The 27,263-nt window shown below is 36.9% G+C and overlaps 1 protein-coding gene across 1 annotated transcript in view; it reads left to right on the plus strand.

Annotated features, from left to right (window-relative positions):
• The window catches only part of PLXDC2 (plexin domain containing 2), a 435,549-nt gene that overhangs the window by 365,638 nt on the left and 42,648 nt on the right, over window positions 1–27,263 (plus strand). Inside the window, exon 13 of the mRNA XM_081818908.1 lies at window positions 21,370–21,570. Within this exon, the coding sequence (XP_081675034.1) occupies window positions 21,370–21,570 (201 nt within the window). The remainder of the gene's footprint in view (window positions 1–21,369; window positions 21,571–27,263) is intronic.

Raw genomic sequence — 27,263 nt, forward strand, 5'->3', positions numbered from 1 at the left:
GAAGGGGAATTAAAAAAAAGGGGGAGAGAATGTGATCAGACAGGAGACTAGAACAAAGCCATACACTAGAGATTTAGGGTATATTTTGGTCTGTTAGAAGAAACTGTATCCCAAAATTTTAAAGAGGGAAAACTTATATATATACCAAAAATAAGGTTAACTACTATGAAGGGATAGAATATGACTCTAAAAATGAAAAATAAAAAAGATTTTTTAAAAAGGGATTGATAAGATGTTGGTTGAAAAAGGGAAAAAAAAAAAGAAAATTAAAAAAATTAACTTTGAAAGACTAAAGAATCATGGGAAAAAAGCCATGACTTCTATGTGCAGTATTCCCCTAGTGCTGGAGTTCTGCTGTTCTCATTGATGCTTAAGCTTGGGCTTGGCTGGCTGTTCTTGCTGATCTTCTCGGGAAGGGGCCTGTTGCCATGGTTCTCAAATGTCTTTGCTGGAGGCGGAATTGCCCGCCCTTGCCGGGGGCTAAGTAATCTGCTCGGTTTTGCTCCTGGGAGTTTTTGTTCCCTGCAAGCTTTCCATACAGCTTTGGAGGACAAGAGTGAAAATGGCCTCCAAGTCTCTGCCCCAGAGGAGCTGAGAACTCGGCACCCCACTCCTCAGTGAGCCCCCAGAGAAAAGCAATCAATCACTCCTGTCTACCCTGTCTCTGGCCGGACTCCATGCTCACCCGGCCTGTGACCTAGCGTTTCTGTCTCCAAACCCTGCAGATCCCTGTGGTGAGCTCCCGCGCCGCTCCTCCCAGGGGAGGAAGGGGAGTCTCCCCGGATCTTCCACTTGTTGGGTCCCTGCTGGAAGAGCAGTGGTCCGACTGTGCTGTGGATCACAGTTTATGGCAACCCTGAGCTGAGAGCCCACTCCTTGGCTCTTTCTCTGCAGCCAGCTTCGCCGCTCGATACCTGGGAGCTCTGCCGCACTCAGGCACCCCTTGTCTTTCTGTGACCCTGAGAGTCCTGAGACCAACTGTCCCAGCGAGGGTTCCACCCCCCCCGCTTAGCCACTGGAGCGACATCTCTCAGTGGAGCTGTCTTCTAAAAGTTCCAATTTTGTGCTCCGCTGCTCTATCACTTTCCAGTAGCAGCTGACGGAGGCCCCCTCCCCCACGGTCTGTCCTCCCGAATATTGCCTCAGATTCACTTCTCCACACATCCTACCTTCCAGAAAGTGGTCACTTTTCTGTTCAGAGTTGCTGCTATTCTTTTCTTCAATCTCCTATTAAGTTTGTAGGTGTTCAGAATGGTTTGATCCCTATCTAGCTGAATTCCTGGGACCAGATGAAATTTAGGTCTCCTACTCCTCTGCCATCTTGCTCCTCCCTGGTGTTACCTTATTTTAAAAGAGGGTAGTATGACATGAATGAAATGGAGGAGAGCTTCCCAAGAGGCTTCTGTTGTATTTGTTACATTTAAATCTTAATATGGGTAGTGGTTTCATTTCTATGCTTTCTTTTATCTTTTTTTTAATGTTCTAAATATTTAAAACAAATATTCTGTAATGCTAACAGAAAAAAAAAGGATTCCTGTGATTAAATAGTATGAGATATTCTGGACGAAAGAAAATTAAAGAAGTTTCTTTGCTAGACAGCTGTTCAAAGCTTTTAATGTTCATTTGTTTATTCATTCATTAATTCCTGCTGAATGCCTGCTAAGTGCAGAGCACTGTTACAGGCTTGGGGCCATGACAAGTGAACAAGACTTAGCCAAATTCCCTGCTTTCAAGGAGCATGTATTCTAAAGAAATTTCAAGTTGGCAATAAAGTATTGGATCTGGCATTTCTCCACAATTTGGTCATAAAACTTTTCTATAATTTGCATCTCATGAATTTAATGTTTTGTGAAATACACTTTGGGAAATAGTTCCCTAGAATATTACCAATTACCCCAAGGAAGATCCTTAGTTTTGTTTAGTGCAGCAAGGAATCTGAAAATGTTGAAGATTTTCTTACTGCAGTGCATTAGAACTACCTTATGATGTTGAGAAATCAAGTGAAGTAAATGCCTGATGTAAATGGAAGACATTTTTTTCTTTTTTGTTATACTAGAGAAGTTGACTGTTGGATTTTCAGATGATCATTGACATGCAGCATGTATCCCTCAGAATTCCAAAATATCACAATAAGACTTTGAAACTGTGTCTATATACTGGAACTCTTTTCATGTCTAGGGTTGTTTATAAAGCACTTTTTCTGAAAGTACAGTTAGAGCAGACCAACCTGACCAGTATTAAGATAAATATTCCTTCAAAACAGTGCTTAAGGGAAATTACACATTACTTTTTATAACACCTTCATTAAAATAGCATGCTTTCATTGTTTTTTATCTTATGGAATTTGAAGATGCAGGGAGGATCGCCAATTTAAATCTAACTTGATTAGTTGATTAAACATGTTGAAAACAGAATTCAGAATTGTTTTCCCCTTCCCCATCCAGGTAAACATTTTTGCAAGATGGAGCTAATAATGAAAAAGGATGCCTAATGTAAATGTTTTCTCACATTTATTGAGAATTTTTTTTAAAAAAAAGCAAGCTAATAAATTTTTGTAAATTGCTATGTATTGTTGCAAAGAAATTTAGCACATTCTATTTCTTGATTTAATTTCATTTAATTGGCTGTTTCTAAAAGCATTTTAATTTAGAGGTCTGTATGTTCCTGAAAAAGAGGGTGACGTTTTTTCAAAATAGTCAATATGTAGCTAGAAGCTAATGATGCTGCCTTTAGATATTGTATTACCTTAGCTCTGAGTCTTTCTGGGACATTGCTCTGGGTTGAAATAGTCAATTTTCTAGTGGCATCCACAGCTGACATGATTATACATTCACTTTCCAGGAGATTTTCCTTCATCTTTGACATGAGAGTAGAAAATGCTTCTGAGCAACTGGGCACCAAAGGCTCACCACAGGGCTCCTCATTCACAGGACCCAAACTGAGTTACAGCCAGCTAAGTCACTCTTGATGAATCTTCAGTTGTGATTTAAGTTTCCTGCTGCCTTTAGAGTAGGACTGGTAGAGCTTCTGGAAGTTTCAGGCTAGTTTCTGGGTTGGGGAAGTTTTATTTGCCTTAAGGGTTGAGTGGAAATCCTAAGACCTATGAATAATCTGGAGACAAAAACGTGACAAATCTAAACAAAGAGAATGATAGCTATGGAATGCAGGCCCCCTTAGTGAGGTATAGCATTGATTGATTGTGGAATGATGGAATACAAAGACTAAGAAGAGCCAATATAAAGATAGCATTTTATCTCCATCTCTACAACTGTCTCCAAATAGTTGGAGGAGAAAAAGAAAAAGAAGAGGAAAACAAAATCTGTGCTGAGTGTTTACTATGTTCCCGGCACCATTCTAAATGCTGTCATGCGTTACCTCATTTAATTCATGCCACATCCCCGTGGGTTGGTCCTGTTCTTATTCTCATTTTATAGCTGAGGAAATGAAGGTACAGAAAGGTTAGGTTATCTGGCTAGAATGTGGCAGACCTGGTGTGTGACTCTATTTAATAATACAAATTCCTTAATACAGATTCCAAGTCCTCACAACCTCTCAGTATTACTGTGTTCTTCCAATACAGGTCTCCTACATCAAACTTCCAGTAGGAAATGCCACATATTCCTACACTATTATTTTTCCTTGCTATAACAACTGACGATACTTTTAAGTGTTGGGAAATGAAATTTTCTTTTCCCGTGTAATGACACAGTAGTTTCCATTTTATCCTTTCTATGAAAATCACAATGTGCTGATTCTCCTGTGGAACTGAGTAGTGGTCTGGATCATGGGCATATGTTCTCCAAACTACAGGCAGCTGTGTGTCTATGTTCAAAATCTAATTTAAAATTCTTTCAAACTTCTTGGTTTCTCTGGAAATTCAGGTTTAATTCGCCATGAAGGGGTTTCTAGAATGTGTTTTTTTAAATATATGTATTTCTGTGGATAGTGGTTATAAACATTTAAAATCACAACTTCTTTGGGTTTTCAAATCCTGGCAGAAGCTTACTAGAGGAGTTACATTTCTAAGGAATGACCTAGCTATATATTATAGTAGGTACAACTATTAAATGCCTTCTTTGGCATTTGATTGGGTTGCTTCCTAATAACACTCACCACCTAAACAGAAATGTAAATGTCTTCAGGATGTGACCCAGATAAAATTATATCCAGAGCTGAAAAGAGGTTTGCAAGTTGAATCAATGGCAAGGTCCTTTAATTAAGAAGTAAAATCTTCAACCAGATTCAGCTCAACTGGGCAATTGAATTGTACCATTCTGCTACACTGCAGATGTTAAAATTATTTTAAGCTCTAAAATCCTGTGATTTGATTTTATTATTAAAAATATGTTGACTAAGGGGCACCTGGGTGGTTCAGTCAGTTAAGCATCCAACTCTTGATTTCAGCTCAGGTCATGAGTTCAGGTCACATTGGGGGTCCATGCTGATGGTGGAGGCTGCTTAAGATTCTCTCCTCCCTCTCCCTCTGCCACTCTCCCCCTCTCTTAAAAAAAAAAATGTGTTGACTGAGATTGATCAAAGTACCAAAACTACATTTGCTCTTGGTTCCTCCAAATGCTCTTCTTTTTGATAAAGTGAAGTGTCTTTTTAAAAACATATTTGCATATGAGTTCTTAATTGCTAATAATAGTTAAAGTAACAGCACTCCAGAGAGCATTGATGTATTATGCAGGTGGCACTGTGCTTGTCATTTCTTCTTATTGCTAAGAATTTTGCTACACCTGGTTTCTGAAAGGCTGCTTTCTTGAGTCAGAAGGTGTGTCACCATCAAAGAGATGCTGGAATAGCTACATTAAGCAGTTTGCAGAACATGATCAAGTTAATTCTGAGGTACAAATCTGCAAAGTGGTTGATTTCCAGGATCAAATACAGATATACTTTGAAAGAGCTACTATGGAATAGTGGGTCTAAATTCTGATTCTGCTGTGTTTAGTTTTTTATTTCTGAACATATCCTGAGATTCTTCATCCAAAGATAAAATGTTAGAACATTATTCCGGTTTTTTCACTAGAATACTTCTAAGGTTATATTTTTATTACCTAGTCTGTAGTGACAGAGCAAATGTCTAATGTTTCATTTATCATTCAAATTGTTTTTTGACTTTAATACATAAATCATCAAAGTAACATATCTTTCATTTTTCCTCCCACCTTCCCTTGCTATTTTTTTTCATCTGCTTCTTTCACATAGGTCACAGATGTAAGGAAAGGGAAACTGTTATTTCCTTTTGATGGGCTATTGAATATATTTCACTTTCTGTTTCTAAAAACTATAAAGTATCCTGACATTTGGTTTTATCCTTTGCTTTGTTTGGCTACTTTTCATGGTAGCACTAACTTTATTCTAAGCATATGTATGCCATAATTGTGAAAATGTCTTATGCTGCAGAATGTGATTTTTGAATATCCCCTAGGATTAAGAATTTCTCTCCTAAAATTTCATCCAGAGTAGTGGTTCCCAACTTTTTCTGTACATTAGAATCACCTGGTTATTCTCATCTAATTTTATTACTCCAGCTTATAAAAACCCCAGTGGTCAGACTGCTCTTCCCACCAATTAAATCTGAACCTCTGGAGCTGGGACTCAGGCATCAATATGTTTTAACCCCACAGGTGATCCCATGTAAAGTTGAGTTGTGAGCAAGTGGTCTGATGCAATGCTTCATAAATAATAAGGCGCATCAGAATCACTGGGTGAAGAGGGAATCTTGTAAAATGCATTCTTTGCTATAGGCATTTTAGGATAGAACCCAAACCTTGGCATTGCATTTACAACAAGCTCTCAAACTATGCAGACACCACCAGTTCACAGACCACACTTTGAGTATCAGGAGTTGAGTAAATTCTTGATTTCTTTATGCCAGAGTCCCCCAAACAAGAATGACATGTCTTACTCTGAATCTATGCATTGGTCCTCACCTGTACCTCATGACTTCCATAAAACAACATTTTAATTGATGACAACAACAAATTATCTCTGTCTCCATATAAAGAATGCATCTTGCTCAGCAGAGATAGGGGACCCTAAAGCATTATGTCTGTTATGTCATTAATAGAAAATTAGTCCATTTTAGTTATTGCAAAATTATTTTAGTAAAGACCATTACACTTTCTGTATTTCATTGAACCATATGAAATTGCTGGTTTTTTGTTTTTTGGGGTTTTTTTACCAAATTTGACCTACAAAAATTGCAATCTCATTGTTCAATCTAATAGTTTTAAAAAAATCATTATCCAGCATAGGAAAAAAAAGAGAAAATCACTTTGGAATATAGTTTTTCCCCTTTATGTTGATTTGTAGGTAAGAATATAGAGTTTGTGCTGATGATAGGATGTAGAACAAAATGATGTAACAGAACCTCTCAGGAAACACACACATACATGGATTTCAAGAGGTAGCTCCAAATACACTTTCCATTTGCCATTGGCAAAATGTTTTACTACATATCTTTCTCTGATCAATACCTCCCTTCTTTTCTGTGCTCATCTCCTAAATAATTTTCTATCTGCCCTCTTTTTGTCAGACACCTAGCCTTGGGAATCTCCTGTTAGAAGAAATAAACTCCCATATACCATTATATTTTGGAACCTGTGATTTATGAGAGGTCTCAGGAGCAATTTTTTTTGTTACCCAATATTTATTGTTACCCTTCCTGGGGCAAACATGTGTAAAGTTATTATAATTTTTTAGTATGACATATCTAGTGATCATAGTTAATTGCCTTGTGCTGTTAAAATAATATACACGTCACTAGAAAATTAAATTTTATGTTGATTTAATTAGACTTGATTTCATTTATTGAGGAAACATTTCTTACACCACTATATGCCTGGCCCATTGGTAAATGATGGAGATACAAAGGTAAACAAGGGCTGCTACCTGCCATAAAGAAACAAGTGTACTAGTGGGATGACATAAAGAAACTAACCAATAATTAAATGTGGTGTGAAAAGTACAATGATAGACTCAGGAAAAACTATGAAGGCAGAGAAAAGTCATCTAAACAAAACTGAAATAATAAGAAAGATTCTCAGAAGAGATACTTGATCTAAGTTTTGAAGTATACATAGGATTTGTGCAGAAAAGGAACAGAAGAATGACATTTCAGTGGAGGGACCAGCAAAGACAGAAGTTCAGTAGCCTGAGACATCAAGATCTATTTGGGTAACCAAAGAGTCACCACATTTTATTTGGCTAGGGTAAAGATGTACACAGGTGGTGGTGGATGGTGAGGTTGAGAGATAAGTAGGAGCTTTAGCACTCATAGCCTTTTATGCCAGGCAAGGGAGTTTATTAACTTTATCCAAAGACACTGGGAGCCATTGACATCATTTAGACAGGAGAGTGCCATGAAAAGTTTTACATGTTTAGTAGGTCATTCTTGAGGGATTGTGGGGAACAGAGGGGAAAGGAGTAAGCCTGAGGCCAGGAAAACTACTTAAGAGATTGTACTAGCAATCCATAAAAGAAAGGCTGAGAGGCCAGAGTAGTGGCTGACAGTAGGAATAAAGAAGAGAAACTGGACATGAAAAGTACTTTTTAATGAAGTGAAACTACATAACTAATATCTGATTGGATGTGTGATTTATGTGATAGAAATTGACCAAGATGGCTGACAGGACTTGAGCTTAGTTATCTGGATGTGTGATGATACTGTTTAACACGGGTTACCAGAAGAGGACAGGTTGTGGGGGGAGGCAATGAATTTAATTTGAGCTTACTGACTTTGAAGTATCTGTGGACCATCCAAATGAAGATGTCCAGTTGGAATTTTTCGATGCAAATCTGAAATTTACTTGAGAAATACAAGCAAAAGATATAAATTTAGGCATCATCAGCATAGAAATGACAGTTGAAGTTATGAGAGAATGAGATCACAGAAGGATTGTATAAAAATGAGAAGAGCACAGAACTAAATGGAGAACACTAAGTTTTGTTTAGAAAACTGCAAAGAGAGTTAAAGAGGTAGCAAGAAAACTAGTATATTTTGCTATCACAGAAACCAAAGAGAAGAACATTTTAAGGAGGAAGTAGTAAACAATGTCAATGCTATAGACAGGCTGAGAGAGAGAAAGAAAGAAAGGAAGAAAGAAAGAAAGAAAGGGAGGGAGGAAGGAAGGAAGAAAGAAAAAAAGAGGAAGGAAGGAAGGAAAGGAAGGAAGGAAGGGAGAGAGAGAAAGAAAGAAAGGTAAAAAAAAAAATGGAAAAGTGACCATTAATTTAGGTAATATGTTAGCATTTGTTGGACAGTTCTACACTCCACAGTAATACAATTCCCAGATAGAATTTGAGAAGTCCATGGGCAAAAAGGAAATTGAAGTCAACAGGGACAGGCTACTTTTTCAAAATGTTCAGTGAAAAGGAAAGTAGTGATTTCTGTTGTTAATGATGTCATTTTATTCTAGGAGCTATTTACATGTTATAGATGTTGAGTACAAAGAAGACATAAAGAAAGGAATTAAAAGATGACCAAGAGTGTTTTCATATATCAACAAGTAGGAATGGGTCAGTCAACATGGATGAGAGGAGATAGGTGGGAGGGAGAAGTTGAGGGAATTTCATCTGAGCTTCCTGCTTTTTCAGTGTAGTAGGAGAAAAAGTAGTATGGGGAGAGTAAGTGTGAGAGGTCAGAGTATGGTGTCTAGGAGTTGAGAGAACCCATAAAACATTTCCAAGGGGAATGGAACAAGAGGACTTCTATTAATGTGTAAAGGGCCTGCCACAGTGTATTTGGAGCCCACTAACCTTGGCGACCGTTCTTAAGGTTTTGTGACTTAAATACTAAATTTTTTCATGTGTGCTTCAATTGCCAAAGCTTATTTCTCATGTAATATGCTGATCTAGTTGAAGAAGGAAGGAAGGAAAGGAGGAGGGAAGGAAGGGAGGGAGGGAGGAAGGAGAAGGAAGGAAGGGAGGGAGAAAAGAAGACAGATGGAGAGAAAAGATATGCTATTTTTAAAAAGACTTAATGATTAAAGTAGTTTAATCCATTAGATAGTAAATTTATTTTAATCTTTTTCACAGGTAGATTTTCAATTACTTACTATTCCATTAAGACTAATTTTCACCTTAGTTTTATTCTAGCTTAAGTAATACCGTGTTAAGATTTTAAATGTACCGTGGGTAGTAAGGACAGGAGTCCTTATTTAACATTGATTCATAATAGTGCTGTAAGTTTCTATGACCAAATGTTATTATTTCAGTTACAATAATGAATTAACAATTTGTTTGATAAAAAGTGATTTTAACATATATTAACATTGAGTTCAACAATCACTAAAGAAAATGTACAAAAAATGTAGAGCTAAATTTAAATGGAATTCTAAGAAATATTTGTTTAGATTGAAGAAGACAAGAGAGGAGGAGAAATGGATCACATAATGGATGGACACAAAGAAGAAAAATAGAAAAAAAATCAAATCCAGCCCTACCGATAATTATACTAAATGTAAATAGAATAAACACTCCAATATGGTGATTAACATAACATGATAATAATAAAAAAAGCATAGATTATCAGACTAACTTTTTAAAAAAGCAAGAGCCTCAATGAGGTACCATTTTACACCCATGTCAAAATCTAAAACTAAAAAGACAGAACACTAATACTGATGAGGATATGGTGCACCAGAAGTCTTTTACATTGCTAATCAGTGTGGTATAGTACAATCCCTTTGGAAAAGTGACAGTTCTATAAAAGCTAAACATACATCTTCCTTTTGATCCAGAAATTCCACTTCTATGTATTTATCCAAGAGAAAACATATCCACAAAAATATTTACAAGAATATTTATAGCAACTTTATTCATCATTGCCAATAACTGAAAACAGTCCAGATGTTTGGCAATAGAAAAATAAACAAATTGAGTATTCATACAGTGGACTACTATTTAGCACAAATAAAGAACAAACCAGTGATACATGCAATGATACAGATACATCTTAAAAACATCATGTTAGGTAAAAAGAGCCAGGCACTACAGAGTACAGACAGTATGATTCATTTTGTATGAAATTCAATACAGGCGAAACTGATCTACTATAATAGAAATCAGCTTAGTGGGTGCCCATCATGGGGTGGGGTGTGATGTGATTAGAATTGACTAGAAAGGGGAAAAGGGAACTTTCTGGGGACATGGAAATTATTAAAATGTGTTATATTGTACACTTAAGATCTGTGCTTTTCGAGGCTGCAAGTTTTATCTCCTTTAAAAGAGAAGCGAGAGATTTTAACGTGTTGCTCATAAACTAGATACAGTTTTTTGAAAAATCTCATGAACAAATTCTTCCAAGCCTCTTGAAATTCTTGACTAAAGAAAGGAAAAAGGCATATCCTTAGCAAACCAGCTTCTCAAATTAGTAGACATAAAATTTAACACTTCTGATTATGTGATTCATGTTTTGCTTTAAATTATTCTTAGAACCTTCCCAGGTAGTTGCTAATAATGATAAAATTATCTAGAAATGATTGGGCTGTTTCTGTATACCAGGTACTTTTCTAAGGGTTTTGTATGTTATCTCATTTAATCTTTAAAGAAAGTACTGCTTTGAAAAAGTACTATTATAATCCCGTTTTACACCCGAGGCAGTGGAAGCCCTGGGATTTATGTAATCTGTCTAGGGTCACATGGTTGGTAAGGAATGCAGCTGGGCTTTACCACCAATGATCTGGTGTCAGAGCATATGCTGTGCTTTCCAATGCCATGCTGTCTGCAGGGAGGATTGCTCCAAATGTTGCAGTCAGCTATGAAGCCATTTGTCTGCCGTTCTCCCACTGTTGAAACTATCCAGCTTCTCAGCAAACAGAAGCAGCATCAACTGCCACATCAACATCAGAATGAGCATGGTGGTTCCTGTACCCCCAACACTTTGAGACCAAGGTCCTTGCAACTGTAAAACTCCTGGGAGTACCATGTACCACTTTGTGGGACCATTTTACAAAGCTTATTTGGTGGAAAAGATTAGGATGAGACTAGTGCTCACCTCCCGGACTGACCATGTTCTATCCCACATTCAACCTGTGGAACTTTATATTTCAGGAAACTTGATATTCCAGGATCTGGGGGCAGGCAATTATGATAATAACACAATTTCTCTCTTCTCAAGCAGGCTACCTGATTCTGTCCCTGCTAGGGATATTATCTGAGCCAAGTGAAATATAAATATTCTGCAAAACTGGCTCTCAGTGGTTTTAATATTTTCTTCCTACCTTTGACACATGAGCACTTTTTATTAGCTCTGGTAACACAAATTAAAATGAAATTCCAGACCCAACCCTATTTTTTTTCGAGTTTCTGATTCTGTCTCGGTATGTTGCATAGCACATACATGTCGTCCTGCCCATTTACCCTCCTGGAGGACTGTATATATCAAACCACAACGAATAACAAAAGGGTCATATGGTTGTTGAGAACATGAAGGACTAAGGTTTTAATTCTAAGGCACACACACAGGCCAAAATGATATCTTTAGCAACTAAATTAAGTTATACTTTCTTAGGAAACCCAAAGGTTTTCATTAATATTGAGCATAAAATCAAATGTCAAAGAACTTGGGATTGATTTAATAATATTGATCTAATATTCAGCACTTTTCAAAACAAGTTGCTTATGGATAATCACTAGAAGGTTGATTTTATTTAGATAGTTTATTGCACCTCAGCAGCTGGGCTCTTTGTTTTTCAAATAATGGCTGCAGGTTCTATCTTGCATGGCCCATGGCCCAGCTCCTGCTGTGGTCTGGGGATAGATTAAAGGGCCTTTTTGGCCTGTTTTCCTAATGGTGGGTATACAGTGTGAGATAGAGCTTGATCTCTCCACTGGAAAAACTATTTATGAGATAGATGCCCTTGGGTTCATGCACTTCAGCTTCAGTGAGAGACTGGATCCAATTTCCTTGAATAATTTCAAGAAGGCCTGGTATTGACCTGACAATGCAGCCATGATTAAGAGGAGTGGAAATACTAAGGGTCTATATTAGCTAAGTGGTTGGGACACACGTTTGCCATTCCCCACTGATAGAAGCAAGGTGAAGAGGGTTCTTCCTCCATGTTGAGAAAACCTGGTGGATTTGGTAGGGAAGTAAACACTCATTATGATACTCATAGTTTTGTGTATAAATGACCTGTCAACATAAGTGACTTCATTCGGGAATGGATTGGATTAAATGGTATGAGGAGTCACTCTGTTCTGTACCCCCCAATCTTAAAAGTACTTTCATCAATCTTATTTTTGGTATTTCATATTCACTGTGAATATATTCAGTAAGAAAACTCTACATTTTTTCTGTACTTTAAAACCCTGATTTCTTAACCCTTGCAAGGGCTTGGCATGAAATTAAAAGAGAAACAATTTCTGTGAAACTCTTCAGTTTAATATTTGGATGGGCAATTTAGGTGCTAAGATCCCTTTTCTTTGGATTATTTTGTAGAAGTAGAGACACATTTTATTTTTCAAAAATAAATTTTAAATATATTTTTAGGAGGAGGAGACAACTGTATACAAAAACACCTTTGGATAGAAAGCTAATGTTAAGAAAAGTTTTAAAAGTTAAGTCTTACAAAGATCTTGGTTACCGAAAATATTAGATGCATACGTAGACTACTTTTAAAAAGTAGTACATACATGGGGCGCCTACGTGGCTCAGTGGGTTAGGCATCCAACTCTTGATTTTGTCTCAGGTTCGTAAGATCGAGCCCCATATAAGGCTCTGTGCTCAGTGGGGAGTCTGCTTAAGATTCTCTCTCTCCCCGCCCTCTGCCCCTTCCCCACTCTTCCTCTCTCCCTCCTTCTCTCTCTCTCTCAAATAAATAAATCTTTAAAAAAAAAAAGTAGTACATACACAAAGAAGTGAAAAATGATAATGGATTATTCCACAGATTTACTTTGGGTCTTATGGCAGTTGTAAGCACTGTAAATCCCCTCTTTTTAGATGCTCACACATATGCCTACACTAAAGCACCAATCACATAATGAAGCTAGAAGCGGGCTGGGTGTGGTGACTGCTATCCAAAATCCCTCATTTTGATGGAATCAAGCATTTTTTTTAAAAAAAAATATGATTTCACAGAAATTTTATTTAGCTTCATTTTTCTAAGATGAAAGGTAACGGATTATTGTTAAAAAAAGGATTGTCATCCCCTAAGCTCTTTTAGCCCAGAATGTTTTATATGTTTCCCTGAATGAAATTTCACAGCTGCCCTGTTGCAGCCCAGGCTGCAAAAGTGAAGCTGGGCCAGCTGTCCCTGCCAGATATTGTTCTCACCATACATAATGCACTTAGCAGGGGGTTGTGCACCCATTTTAACATCTTTTCACAGTATTTACCCTAATCCTTCCAATGGAGATCATAATGTGCATTATGAATGTATTGTCACAGTGACACATATTGTGGATCAGGTATAGTTTATATAATAGTCCCAAGGGACCCTTAATACCTGAATAATATTGACAGATTGGCAAGCATCAAAAAAATACAAATACCGAAAAAATTCTGAATGAAGTCAAGGTCATGATCATGGATGTAGAAATTCAAAAGCACTAAGAGGAAAAATAGATGAGCTACAGAATGAGATCAGTTACAAGGGAAACTTCCAAAGGAAAGTCAATTTAACTAAAAATTTTATCACTTGATTTTCTTCCATGACATGCTTTAGGTTGTAAATGGGTTAGATAATATTCCACAGGGAAAGTCATGTGTCTGTGTGTGTTTTTAATCCAAGACTGGAACACTAACATTGTAAGCATTCATAGTTTAACTTCATTCTGAAGCTTTAAAAAGAACATTTTGACATCACGTGTATAAGATTTATGAATTTTGCACAGATTTGTGCAAGACTTTGTCCAACCCATGAGCCTCTTGGTCCCCCAAAGGATATTAATACATTGTGGAATTTATGGGCTGTAGTGTTTCATTTTAAAGCCAAGAGAAGAGTTCTAAAGTGAATAAAATTTCAGACAAGGAGTATTTCTATTTTAGTTTTACTTTATTTCTGGACTTTAATTACTGGCAAGATTTAATAGTGGGTACAGATCATTTTAGCAATGTATTAAAATCTTTTTAACATATTGAAGAACTATATTTCTAAATACCAAATATCAGTGCCACCTGATATTCTGATGTAAATCCTGAGAAAAACATCAGTCATATAAAGAGCAAGGAGAGGTAGAGGTTTAAAATCAGACACAACACTTTGAAGAAACAACCTGTCAAATTTTTTTTCCTTCTTTCTCTTCCTTCTTCTATTTCCTTCTATCTTTCCTCTTTCCTCTTGTCAATAGGTCATAAACTTTTCTTGGAGTGCAGCAAATGAAACACATTTGCATGAGGTCTTGAATATTTAAAATGCCTTTTAAAAATCTGTTGTCTTTACTATCATGGTAGCTAAAACTTACCCCAAAATAGCAGATTGCTTAGATAAATTTGACAATTTTTATAGCCTTTTCTATGTCTAAATATTGATCTGCATTTTATAAAGTACTAAAAAGTAGGAACTCATGGGTCATTCAGTGGGTCAGAGGAGAGTATATTATCTTTGATACTATTGATTTTCCCTGTTTCATTTATGTTTTAAAATTTGTCTTAGAGTAGCAAAAAAAAAAATGGCCTTGATTTGATAAGCTTTTCACATATATCTATATACTTCCTTTTTGGGCTTTGAGGCTCCGTTTTATGGTATCTTACTATCCTTTATCACTAATTGCTCTTATTTGAATACAGGATGAAAGGCTAAAAAAGTTAAAGATTTGAATTGTCCTGTACGCAATACTGTATGTGTATGAGTATAGTTGTATGGCTTTTGTTCACTTTCGGACATGAATGAAAGAGCATAAGATATTTCTAAGACTAGAATAAGAGTTTCAGTCTTCCGACTAGATTACTCGTGACCTTTTGGAATAGCTCCTCCAAGTCCTCATGGACTCTCATGAGCTTAAGTTTGTACCTGAAATAGGCTCAAGGTTTTCTCTGACCCAATTCCGTATGCCAGTTTCCAAGAACGATCAGTCAAACCACAGGAATGAATGACTATTTCCAAAATTGACATTTTTGTTTACTGTCTTTTCTGAAGGATTGAAATCAATTTGAGCCGTCCACCTGCGAGGTGAATGAACTAAATTTCAATGATGGAAATTACTAGCACTTGCTTACACTTTAAATTTAAATTTTGTGTTTGAGGTGGTCATCATTTTTAACACAGATGATCTCCTGATTTCTGTTTGCAGGTACCCGTGAGTGTGAAACCCTATATCATTTAACGGGGCAGTGATACCAAACTGGAAACAAATGGTGAAAGAATTTAAAATCAAAGCACATCAATAGAGTGATCACTTCATCTCCAGATTCAACAACCTTTTAATATGCCATCATAATACTTGTTAGTAGAGAAAGCAGCTAGAGTAGAGATGCAGACAACTTGCCTAAATAATATGAAAATGGAAAAATACGTTCTCCAGAAATCTTTTTGCAATTTTGGCCACTCCATTCAGATGACAACTCTGAAGCATTTGGAAATAGCACTCGCTTGGGACACAAGGATGCCTCTGTAATATTTTGGAATTGAATTTGTTGTATTTCTCCTTAAATGGTTTGCCCTAATTACAACACAGAGTAAAGTCATATGCACGGTTGCAGATCCCTCAATATTTATTTTGTCTCCTGGTTAGCAATATTTTGAGAGTCTATGAAGATTGTTTATTTTGTTAAAATCATCATCCAGAAATGTCATAAAATATTCATTTGGCTAGCAACAAACTAGACTCTGTACAGATTTCATTAGACATGAAATGGTGTCTTAACATCCACACCAGCACTGCAAAGGAGTGTTTTAGAAAGGAAATAATGTAACTAAGCCATTATCGAAAATATAAATAAGTAATAAGTGAGAAAGTAAACATTTATGACTAAGTGAAGGCAGTGAGTGAGGTTTCAAGGTATAAATCCGGTTATGATTTTATGTTCTAAAGATTAGCAATTTACGTCCTCCAAGTCAGTGGTAATTTTACTGACTGGAGCTCTTATTGAATAAAACATGTTTCTGGCTCTCTCGTTTCTCCCCGGGAAGGGCTATATTTTGCCTGCTGCCTCCTCAACAGGTGCTGGTTCACTTGGGAAGTGGCAGCCTGAAGCTAACTCACAAGTGTCTTGTTCTTCCCTTCCCTATTCTGCACACACACACACAAAGTGAGGCTGAATCTTGGCATGCTGCTTATAAAAGACTACTAATCCCAGAGATAGAAACAGATGCTATTTGCATGGATGGATCTGAGGGTGGGAAGCATGGATAGATGTGGAGAGGGATGGAAGGATAGATGGATGGAATTACACATGGGATTTGAAGAAAAATTCAAGGCTTCCCCTCTTGACCCAAGTAGATTTTTTTTTGCCACATCTTCTCCAAAGCAACATTTTAAATTAATCCTGTTTTCCCATGACAGTAATGTATCATACTTTTAAAAATAAGAAAAAATCCAAGTGCACAAAGTACAAAGATACAAGCATACTTAAGAATAAAGCCAAACTTTAAAAGTAACAAATGTTAAGGGCAAAAACATAATTTATATGGTGTCATGAATCAGACACCATCATTTGCCTCAACCTGCCTCATATTAGAAGTAATAATACAATGGCTACATTAATTAGGTGCTTATCATATACCAGCTACCCTCCTAAGCATTTTATATGTGTTCAATGGTTAATTCTCACAGCACTCCTATGGGGTAGTTACTGTTACTGACTCCACTGCAGAGATAAGATAACTGAAGACCAGATAAAGTAATTTATTATAACCTTGTTTGATTTTTATTGGAGAAGTGGTATTTTATTGGATTCCAAGAGCTGTAACCCATTTTCAACAGGTTTATTTTTCTTTTTTCTTCCTCCTCTCTCCCTCCATCCCTTCTGACAAACATGGATTTTCAGTGCATATGACAGCAGACATAGTCCCAGAGAAGTGACAAGTCAGACACAGCCCCTGCCCTCTTGAAGGCACAATGTTAATCCTTTAACCATATTTAAGTTAATTTTTCTTCTTTGAAATTACCAAGGATTTTTTAGAATTCTTTGCCAGAATTGATAACATGAAGTAAGAAGAAATAGCAGTACATACAGTTCAGTGTCAGTTGAGGGGTTAGGGATCAGAGGCTCAGGGTGCAGACTCTGAGGCTAGACTGCTAGTGTGTGAGTCCCCATTCCAATTTCGTTGATTTTTTCAAAGAACCAATTTTCATTAATTTTCTCTATTATTTCTTTTATTCTTTATTTTGCTTATCTCTGCTCTCATCTTGATTATTTTCTTCCTTCTGCTAACTTCAGGTTTAGTTTGTTTTTTTCCTTCTAGTTCCTTAACTTGTAAAGTTAGGTCATAGATTCGAGATCTTTCTTGTTCTTAACGTAAGCATTAATGGCTGTAAATTCTCTCCTTAGCCCTGCTTTTGCTGTAGCGCCCAAGTTTTGGTTTTTGTGTTTTTGTTTTCATTCATATCTAATTTCCCTTGTGATTTCATGATGATACATTCGTTGGTCAAGAGTGTGTTGCTTAATTTCCACAAATTTGTGAATTTCCAGTTTTATTTCTGTTACTGATTTCTTAACTCCATCCCACTGTGGATGGAGAAACTTCTTTGTATGATATCTATTTTTTTACACCTGTTGAGACTTAATTTGTGGCCTAACATATGGTCTACCCTAAAAGGTCTTCCATGCACACTTGAGAAGAATTGTATGTTGTCATTGGGTAGAGTGTTCTGTATATGTCTGTTCGATCTAGTTGGTTTATTGTGGTAAGTCCTCTTTTTTTACTTGTCTTCTGTCTGGTTGTTCTTTCCAATATTGAAAGTGGGATATTGAAATTTCCAACTATTATTACAGAAACGTCTGTTTCTCCCTTCAATTCTGTCAGTTTTTGCTTCATATTTTTTGATGCTTTGTCATTAGATATGTAAATGTTTATAATTGTTATATCTTCTTACTGTATTGAAACCTTTTATTAATACTTGGTGCGCTTCTTTGTCTCATAACCTTTTGGATTGGAAATCTATTTAGTCTGACATTAGTATAGTTACCTCTGCTGTCTTTTAGTTACTATTTGCATGGAATATATTTTTTTATACTTTCACTTACAATCTATTTGTATCCGAAGTTAGTATCGTATAGTCAGCATATAGTTGGATCTTGTGTTTTTATTCTTTCTGAAAGTCTGTGTCTTTTGATTGGAGACTTTAATCCATTTAAATGTAAAACGATTACTGATAAGGAAGGGTTTAATTCCAACATTTTTGCTATTTGTTTCTATGTGCCTCCAGCATTACTGTCTTCTTTCGTGTTTAGTTTATTTTTTTGTAGGGAATGTTTAAATTCCTTGGCTTTTGTGCTCTCTCTCTCTAATAAATAAATAAATAAACAGGGGCGCCTGGGTGGCTCAGTCAGTTAAACGTCCAACTCTTGATTTTGGCTCAGGTCAGATCTCTCAAGGTAGTGAGAGCAAGCCCCGCATCAGGCTCCATGTTCAGTGTGGAGTCTGCTTGAGATTCTCTCTCTTCCTCTCCACCCCCCACTCTCTCGTTCTCTCTCAAATAAATGAATGAATAAATAAATAAATAAATAAATATTACTTGCCTTTTGTCTGGATTATAGCTATTTTCTTTCTTGTTATCTTAGGGATTCTCTCTTTGAGTTTGTCTTTCAAAAGTTTGGTTATAATGCATCTTGGTGTGGGTCTTTTTGACTTCATCTTACTGGAGTTCCTTGAGCTTCTTGGATGTTTATCTTCATGTCTTTCATTAAATCTGGGACGTTTTCGGCCATTATTTCTTAAAATATTCTCTCTCCCCCTCTCTCTGTCCCTCCTTCCTGGACTCCTGCAGTGTGCATGTTGATCTACTTAATGGCCCCTTGGCTCTTTTTCTTTCTGTCCCTCAAAGTCAATGATTTCCACTGTCCTGTCTTCCAAGTCCACTGGTTCTTTGTTCTGCCTGCTCAAATCTGCCTTTGAATCCCTCTAGTGAATTTTTCATTTCAGTTATTGTATTTTTCAGCTCCAGAATTTCTTTTTGCTTTCTTATTAGGTTTTCTATCTCTGTATTGATATTTCCATCTTGTTCACACATTGTTTTCTTGACTCTCTCCCCATCTTCTTTTGATTCTTTGAGCATCTTCAAGACAGTTGTTTTAAACTCTATTGTACTGCCATCAGTTCTTTTTCAGGAACAGTTTCTGTTGATTTTTTTTCCCTTTGAATAAGCTATACTTTCCTGTTTCTTTGCATATTTTGTGAATTTTTGTTAAAAACTGGACATTTGAATCTAATAATGTGGTAACTCCAGAAATCAGATTCTCCCCCTGCCCTTCCCCAGGGCTTGCTGCTTTTTGATATTATTTTTGTTATTGTTGATTGTCTTCTTTGTTGTTGTTGTTGCTGCTGCATACTGTCTCTATGCTGAGGATCAGCCTGAGGTGTAATCTTACTGTCTTTTCAATTCTTTTCTGAGCCATTTCCTGGGCATATACACTCACTGTCTAATTTTCCCCCATACATGCAGTTGTTTTTGAATGTCCTAGTCTTTACTATCTAGCTCCCAAAAGTGGAAAAAGAGAAAAATGAAGTGGGGGATGGTGAAAAGAGCCCTGGCTCTTTAAATCCCTTGGAAATTACTTCAGCCAGAGGGGGAAGGGCTTGCAACAATGGAGAAAGGTAGGAGAAACCAATGGCTCCATCTTTGTGCCTCTGTGATGACAAGCACCAGTCAGTGGTCAGAACACAGATCCCTGATCTCTGGAGGACAGGGTACTTTTTGCCTGCCCTGGCTCCTGCAGGCTACTTCAGGAACGTATATGCAGCTGCCTGCCACATGACTGAGGGGTGGAGGATGGGTAGCCACTATTATGCTAAGAATTAACATTGACTGAAATTAACCACAATTTACAGTACAAGCCTTTCTCCTGAAAGTTGCAAGCCTTCGATAGAGTCCAAAGTGCCAAGATAATTGTCAGACACATTCTGCCAATGCAATTGTTGTCTATGTAGGAGACAGATTCCTGATACTTCATACTCTTCCTTCTTCCCAGAATCCTCTCTGTGAGTGAATTTTTATAGAATGAATTACTGTTTAAATTGTATATTCTTTCAATAATGAATTTTAGTTATGTAAGGGAAAGCTTTAGGATATTGAGCTTTATTAGATTTGGAGAAGAATTACCAAACACCAACTATGGGTCTCAAGCAAATAACAAACAAACAATAACAACAAAAATGTAAAAGATGGGCTGGAAGAATTGGGAAGTCACGTTTCTTTGCTTTATCTGGAATTCTGTTATTGCACATTGACCACACATTCTGAGAGGCAGTCATGTATGCTTTTTATTAGCAAAAATCTAAAATAAGATAAATAAATCAGTGTTTTTTAAATGAGATTCAACAGACAAAAATAATGTTTAAAATAAAGATGCAAATTAGTAATGAAAAGATTAGGAATCACTGCTGTAGAACTTTTATGAATATTAAGTAATTTTCTAATGGTTCAAAAATATCAATCATAGTATGCACATAAACATGGTTACCTGCTGCACATAATTTAAGATCTTTAAATACCCGAGTAGTCATCGAAGATTGCAGAATTTTAGAACAAGAGAAGACTTTAGAGATTAGCTTTATTTGGTTGACTGCTTTGAGTTGGATAATTATCACTTTAGAAATTTAATTTCTTTTTCCTGATTCTCTGAAAATAGGTATTACAGTGGAAAACATCTCAGTAAAAGTCAGACCAAATGATACTGGTTTGTGGCATCGTGGAATATTTTGATATGCTATGTATTCTCTTCAGATGGTGATAAAACTATTTGAGGGTCATTTAGCAACCATCTGTTACTCTTTTAAAGAGCATTTCAGTTTAAAACAGATTTTGAAAACTAGCCTTTGAACTCATGCATAGACTTTCTGAAAATGCCTATCTAGCCCACCAAAAGAAGCATTATACTCTTCAATATAAAATTTCCAGAAGAAAATGAGAGAGGAACTTTCAAACAGTAATCAATTTTTCCACAGGTAAAAGTGCCAGTGGTTTAATGAGAAAAATCAAAGTTAAATTTATTATATAGTTAATTAGAGTTTTAGATTTTGCATAGTACTTTTAGAATAAAGGCTGTTAATTTTGTTTATTGAACTATAAATTAAAACAATTACAAAGTATTTTTAATCATTAATAGCATGGAATTTTCATTGCCCAAATGAAGAGTATCTAACTTCTAAAATTGGTGTCATGGAAAAGAAGAGTTGTACAGAAAGTAAAAGAAAAAATTCTAATGGTACTTTATTAAAACTGTAAACATCCCCTGTAATGAAAATGCAAACCTAAAAGCACACACATGAATGTTCTGACAGCTGTGCTGTTCTTTCAGCTTCTACAGATGACAGTGCAGCCGAGAAGAAAGGGGGCACCCTTCATGCTGGCCTCATTGTTGGAATTCTCATCCTGGTCCTCATTATAGTAGCAGCCATTCTCGTGACCGTCTATATGTATCATCATCCAACGTCAGCAGCCAGCATTTTCTTTATTGAGGTAAGTGTCAGGCATAACACATGAAAATCATGCTGATTGATGAACTCTGTGCATTTGTTAACACCACCTGTATTTAATATTCAACACATGACTTCTGCATTTTGCAGTTGCAAGCAGGCGGGTTTCACGCATGCACGCACACACACACACACATATTGATAGATTGCTTTCATATGATAAATTCATTTATCTCAGGGGCTTTTAAAAAAATAAGCTATCTTGCCTTTCGCGGATCTAAAGAAAAATAGAAACCATCATGTTTTTGTCCTGTTAGACCAAGTGTGTTAATCAGCTGTTCACCTGATCATAGAAGGAAATTCACCATGTGCTGGAGGCTGCCGGACTTGGCTTAAATATATTGATCAGTAAATACTAATTGAGTATTGGCTGGATTCATAATACAATATGGTGGGCCTGCTCTCAAGATGCTCACAAACCATTTAGGAAAAATATAGCTTTCACTACAAAATAACAATAAGCTATAACAGGCATAACCAGAAGATAATGGTATGTGCCATCACCATTTTGTGTAATGGGTGTATATTTATATGTTTGCATATGAATGTGCATGCACATGTGGGCACACACACACACACACTCAGCCACAAAGGGAACACTGTGCTGAATTGGTGTTCTGTTTTCATATACAGAATGTAGATTTAGTGCCAGTTCCCAAGAACAATCAGGTAGGAAGGCCAAGGGCTGTGCTTAAGGGTCTAAAGCTAAGCCCTGATGTTCAGAAGGCCTGAAATTGGGATGCTGGTAGGGCAGTGAATAAAGTTCTTGTCACATTCTCTGTCCCAGACAGTTGGAATTCCTGGGACCTTCATGTGTGCAGCTTTCATTCCAACATCTTAATGGGGCTACTGCTCTTCCAACCCCAAATAAATAGTAAAGCAATGGAGGAAATCTTCTCCCTTAGAGTTTCAAACCCAAAAATTTGAAATCCTTTCCAATTCATTGGGTGATGTACGAAAAGGTTGCTTAGAATTTTGTTCACGTGTTGAGTGAGAAATTATAATAAATTTTAAACTACAGGATTACCTTTGTCCCCTAAAATAGGGAGAGATGAGTGCTAATCAACTAAATAATTGCTCAAAAATCCTATATGGTTCTCAGCTGTCTGTAGAATAAAGTGCAGTCTCCTTAGGTCCGCATTCGAGGCCTTGGCCTTCTAGATCTTGTCCATCATTTTGATTTTTATCCCATGCATCTTCCACCTGGAGATAACAATACCATCAAATTTCACTTTTTACTCTTCTCTATACACACTCCAAATTTTCCATGCCACTAGGACTTTGCTCATTCTGTTTCCTCCACCAAGAAAGCCCTCCCCTTCCATCCCAATTCTTGAGTTCAGGATCCGAACAGCCTTTGATGCCATGTACCCCATAAGCTTCCCTTAACCATCTCTGTCTGGACAGCTGGACATAATCTCTCTTCCTCCTCTGAAATTCTATCCATCTTGATTTACCTGTGTCTTTCTATGGCATTTACCTTTCTGTTTCACATTAGAATTAACTATGTGTATGATTTATTCCCCCCTACTAACTTAAAAATTCCTTAAGATTAGGATTAAAACAAAGTTTCCTTCAAATAAGAGGTATTCCATCAATATTTTCTGGAAAAAAAAATCTTTTAACATTTAGCACTTCCATTAAAATTTTACATATGATGTATTCCAGAAATGGCATCCCCATTTAAAATCATAATAATTATGACATTATCAAGCATTTCATTTAGTTGGAAAGCTGTTTTTAAGTTTTGCTAATATGCTTGCTTTTCATGGAAGAAAGTAGGAAACTTTCCTGGGTCATGAATGCGTTCTTCAAACAGCTGACAAGTGACAAGCTGCAAAGCTTCAGTGACTAACCAGACATCAGCCTGATGCTATAACCCCTTACTTACTGAAGGCTTTAAATGCGCTGTGCAGTCTATTTTCTGACATTGTAAAAAAGAAGATGCTGTGAAATATCTGATGGTGATGGAATTGGCAAGTTGCACGGTGCAGAGGACCTAGTTCACATCAGTGCATAGCAATCCCTGTGTAAATACAAAGTGAGACTGAAGAACAGTGAAAGGGTTTTTTGGTTTTTGGTTTTTGTGGGGGTTTTTTGGGCATTCATCTTAGAGATAATTTCTTTCTATGCCCTCATAACACAAAGGAAGAGACTGAAGCTCAGAGTGGTGGAATGATTTCTCCAAAGTCAAAGGGCCATAGTTGTAGGAAGAACTCTCTTGTCTTTTCACACTCAAGTAAGCAGAATCATTCCACAGGTTCCTGAGCTTTTCTTCCCTTTGCCTTTTTCCTTCCCATTGGGTCGACTGCCAATTTCTGCATAAATCACTTCCTCTTTGACACCCTGCTTGCTGTCCCCATGCAGCTCACAGTGGCTGGTCGGCAGGTGATTTTTGAAGATGATAATCATAGCTTTACTATTATTAAAGCTGACCCATGTTGACAACTTCAAAACACAGACCCTTTATGACTTAACAGTTACTGACATGCTAGACCCAGGAATTTGAAGGTTTTGAATTACTAGTTAAATTAGAGTCATTGGTGCATAAAGAGATTGAATTTACCAATATTGTGTAAATTGCTTTTCATGTTCCTCATTATACTGCTATCTACTTTTTAAGTGAAATTGATGTGCTTTCTCCCATTATGAAAACAATACCTGTTCATTATAGAAAATTTGCAGACATGTAAAGAAGAAAAAGTAGAGGTCATCTTTATAGTGCCGACGTGCAGAAACAGTCACTATTACTATTTTTAATTTATTTTCTGCTGGAATTTTTATATGCAGAATTTGATGTATTCCCACTTTAGTGAACTGTGATTTCACTGAAATTCAAACTGTTATTTTTTTAAATAACATATTTTCCATTTGTAAACATTTTGATAGTTGTATACTATTCCATTCAGTGTTCATTCAGTAGCTTTTATTGATTGCCTCTTATGCTGTCAAGTGGTATTCAGAAAGCACTGAGGGCCTAACATTGCCTAGAAGTAAAAAAGAGCCTTATTGTACCCAATTTGACTATGTATTAGGTTCCTATTGCTGCTGTAACAAATTACCACAAACCTAGGAGCTTAAAATAACACATGCTTATTATCTGACAGGTTTGGAAGTGAGAAGTCCAGAATTAGTCTCACTGGGCTAATTAGTCTCACTGGAGGTCAGAAGTTTAGAATTAGTCAAGGTGTCAGCAAAGCTATTTCCTTCTAGAGGTTTCAGGAGAAGTTGTTAGCCATTTTCAGCTGCTAGAAGTTGCATGCATTTCTTGACTCCTGGCCCCTTCTAATCATTCCAACCTCTGCTGTCATCACATCTACTACCAACTCTAAACCCCTTTGCCTCCCTCTTGTAAGGCCCCTTGTGATTACATCAGGTTCATTTGGATAATCCTGAATAATCTCCCCATCTCAAACTCCTTAATTTAATCCCATCTACAAAGTTCATTTTCCCATAGAAGGTAGCATGGACAGATTTTGGCTATTAGGACATGGACATCTTTGGAAGGTTATCATTCTACCAACCACAAACTGCATCAAATATAAGATGCATCACACACTACCCATTAAACTGTGACAGGCCCTTGACCTATAAAACACATTCCAATTTTTGTGATATTAAAATGTTACCCAGTGTGTATCTTATGTGTTTTTCATAATGAAATCCAGATTGCATCGAATGCTTGTAGGACTTAGTCCCTGTGCTACACTGTGTACTCTGATGAAATTTAATGACTTTGCCCTTGAGTGGATGGACCAGAGTTCATGCAACCAATCTTGTATTGTGGAGCATCGGGACTCTTCCTTTTTCTTCTTGTTGTTTTGCTATTATAATTGTCCTGTTATGAAAATAATAATGGTAACAGTGAGCATTTTTTAAATTCACTAGTGGAAGTGATTTACACTTATTACCTCATGTAATCCTCACAAAGACCCTGGGGTAAATGAAGATTATCTCCATATCAAAGATGATGAAACTGAGGCACAGCATTTAAGTAACTTGCTCAACATCATGCTTTTAGCCTAGTGGTGGAGTCAGAATTGAGCCCTGGCTTAACCACTGGGCCATGCTGCCTCTCTGTGTGTAAAGGGGCTTTCCTCATGCACTGGGTAAAAATATAGGAGGATATAGATTATGGCCTTAGATTAGATTCTCAAAAGTAGAATCAAAAGAAGGAAATAAGCCATTTGATGGCACTGAAATATTGCCAAAATCATTGTCTGGAGCTGTACACCAATTTATGTAGCTATTGTTGCTCTTGTCTCGTTTTAGTGAAGGTAATGACAGTGGCTGTTATCGATGTGTTTTTTTTCTTTCAGAAAAAATACACCAGTTATTGTACATTTCATGGACACAAACTCTCTCCCTCATACAAAGTGCTTAAATGGGCTTTAGCTTTTTTTCTAAGATTTTATTTATTTGAGAGAGAGAGAGCAGGGGGTGGGGGAGCCGCAGAGAGATAGGGAGAAGCACACTCCCTGCTGGGCAGGGAGCCTGACTTGGGGCTCGACCCCAGGACCCTGAGATCATGACCTGAGCCAAAGGCAGCTGCTTAACTGACTGAGCCACTCAGGTGCCCCTGGCCTTTAGCTTTTAAACGTCATGTTTGTAGGGGTGAAATTGGGTTAAAATGGGAATTAAAATCTAGAAATACATCCTTATGTGGAATGCTAAGTATATGGGACAAAAGGCAATAAAATAACTAAAATGAAGAGAAAAGTACACGAGAGTCAAGAGTCCTTGTGATAAAGCAGGTCAGCACCTTATATATTATGCAATTAAGCAATAATTAATTTGTTCATATCCCATGTCGTCATATACAGGATCAGGTATAAGAGTTTCATTCTCCTAATACATTCAGTCTTCACTCAGTCTGGCAGAATAGTCTGTTTTTCAGGAACTTATCTTCTATTCTTCCATCATCCCCTTCACATTTTGCCCTGAACGTTTTCTTTAACTTTTTGCTAGATGATTTTCATTTTTTGTTTACCTGACTTTTCTCATTAATTTTCTTTTTTTTATTTTATTATGTTATGTTAATCACCATACATCATTACTTTTGATGTAGTATTCCATGATTCATTGTTTGCATATAACACCAAGTGCTCCATTCAATACATGCCTGCTTTAATACCCATCACCAGGCTAACCCATCACCCCACCCCCATCCCCCCTAGAACCTTCAGTTTGTTCCTCAGAGTCCATAGTCTCTCATGGTTCGTCTCCCCCTCTGATTTCTCCCTCTTCATTTTTCCCTTCCTACTATCTTCTTTTTTTTAACATATAATGTATTATTTGTTTCAGGGGTACAGGTCTGTGATTCAACAGTCTTACACAATTCACAGTGCTCACCATAGCACATACCCTCCCCAATGTCCCATCACCCAGCCACCCCCTCCCTCCCACCCTCCACCACTCCAGCAACCCTCAGTTTGTTTCCTGAGATTAAGAATTCCTCATATCAGTGAGATCATATGATATATGTCTTTCTCTCATGGACTTATTTCGCTCAGTGTAATACCCTCCAGCTCCATCCACGTCATTGCAAATGACAAGATTTCATTCCTTTTGATGGCTGCATAATAGTCCATTGTATATATATATACCACATCTTCTTTATACATTCATCTGTCGATGGACATCTTGGCTCTTTCCATAGTTTGGCTATTGTGGACA

Source organism: Leptonychotes weddellii, chromosome 5 (genome assembly GCF_054177405.1).
Source record: "Leptonychotes weddellii isolate Sample4059 chromosome 5, ASM5417740v2, whole genome shotgun sequence".
NCBI classification, from domain to species: Eukaryota; Metazoa; Chordata; class Mammalia; order Carnivora; family Phocidae; genus Leptonychotes; species Leptonychotes weddellii.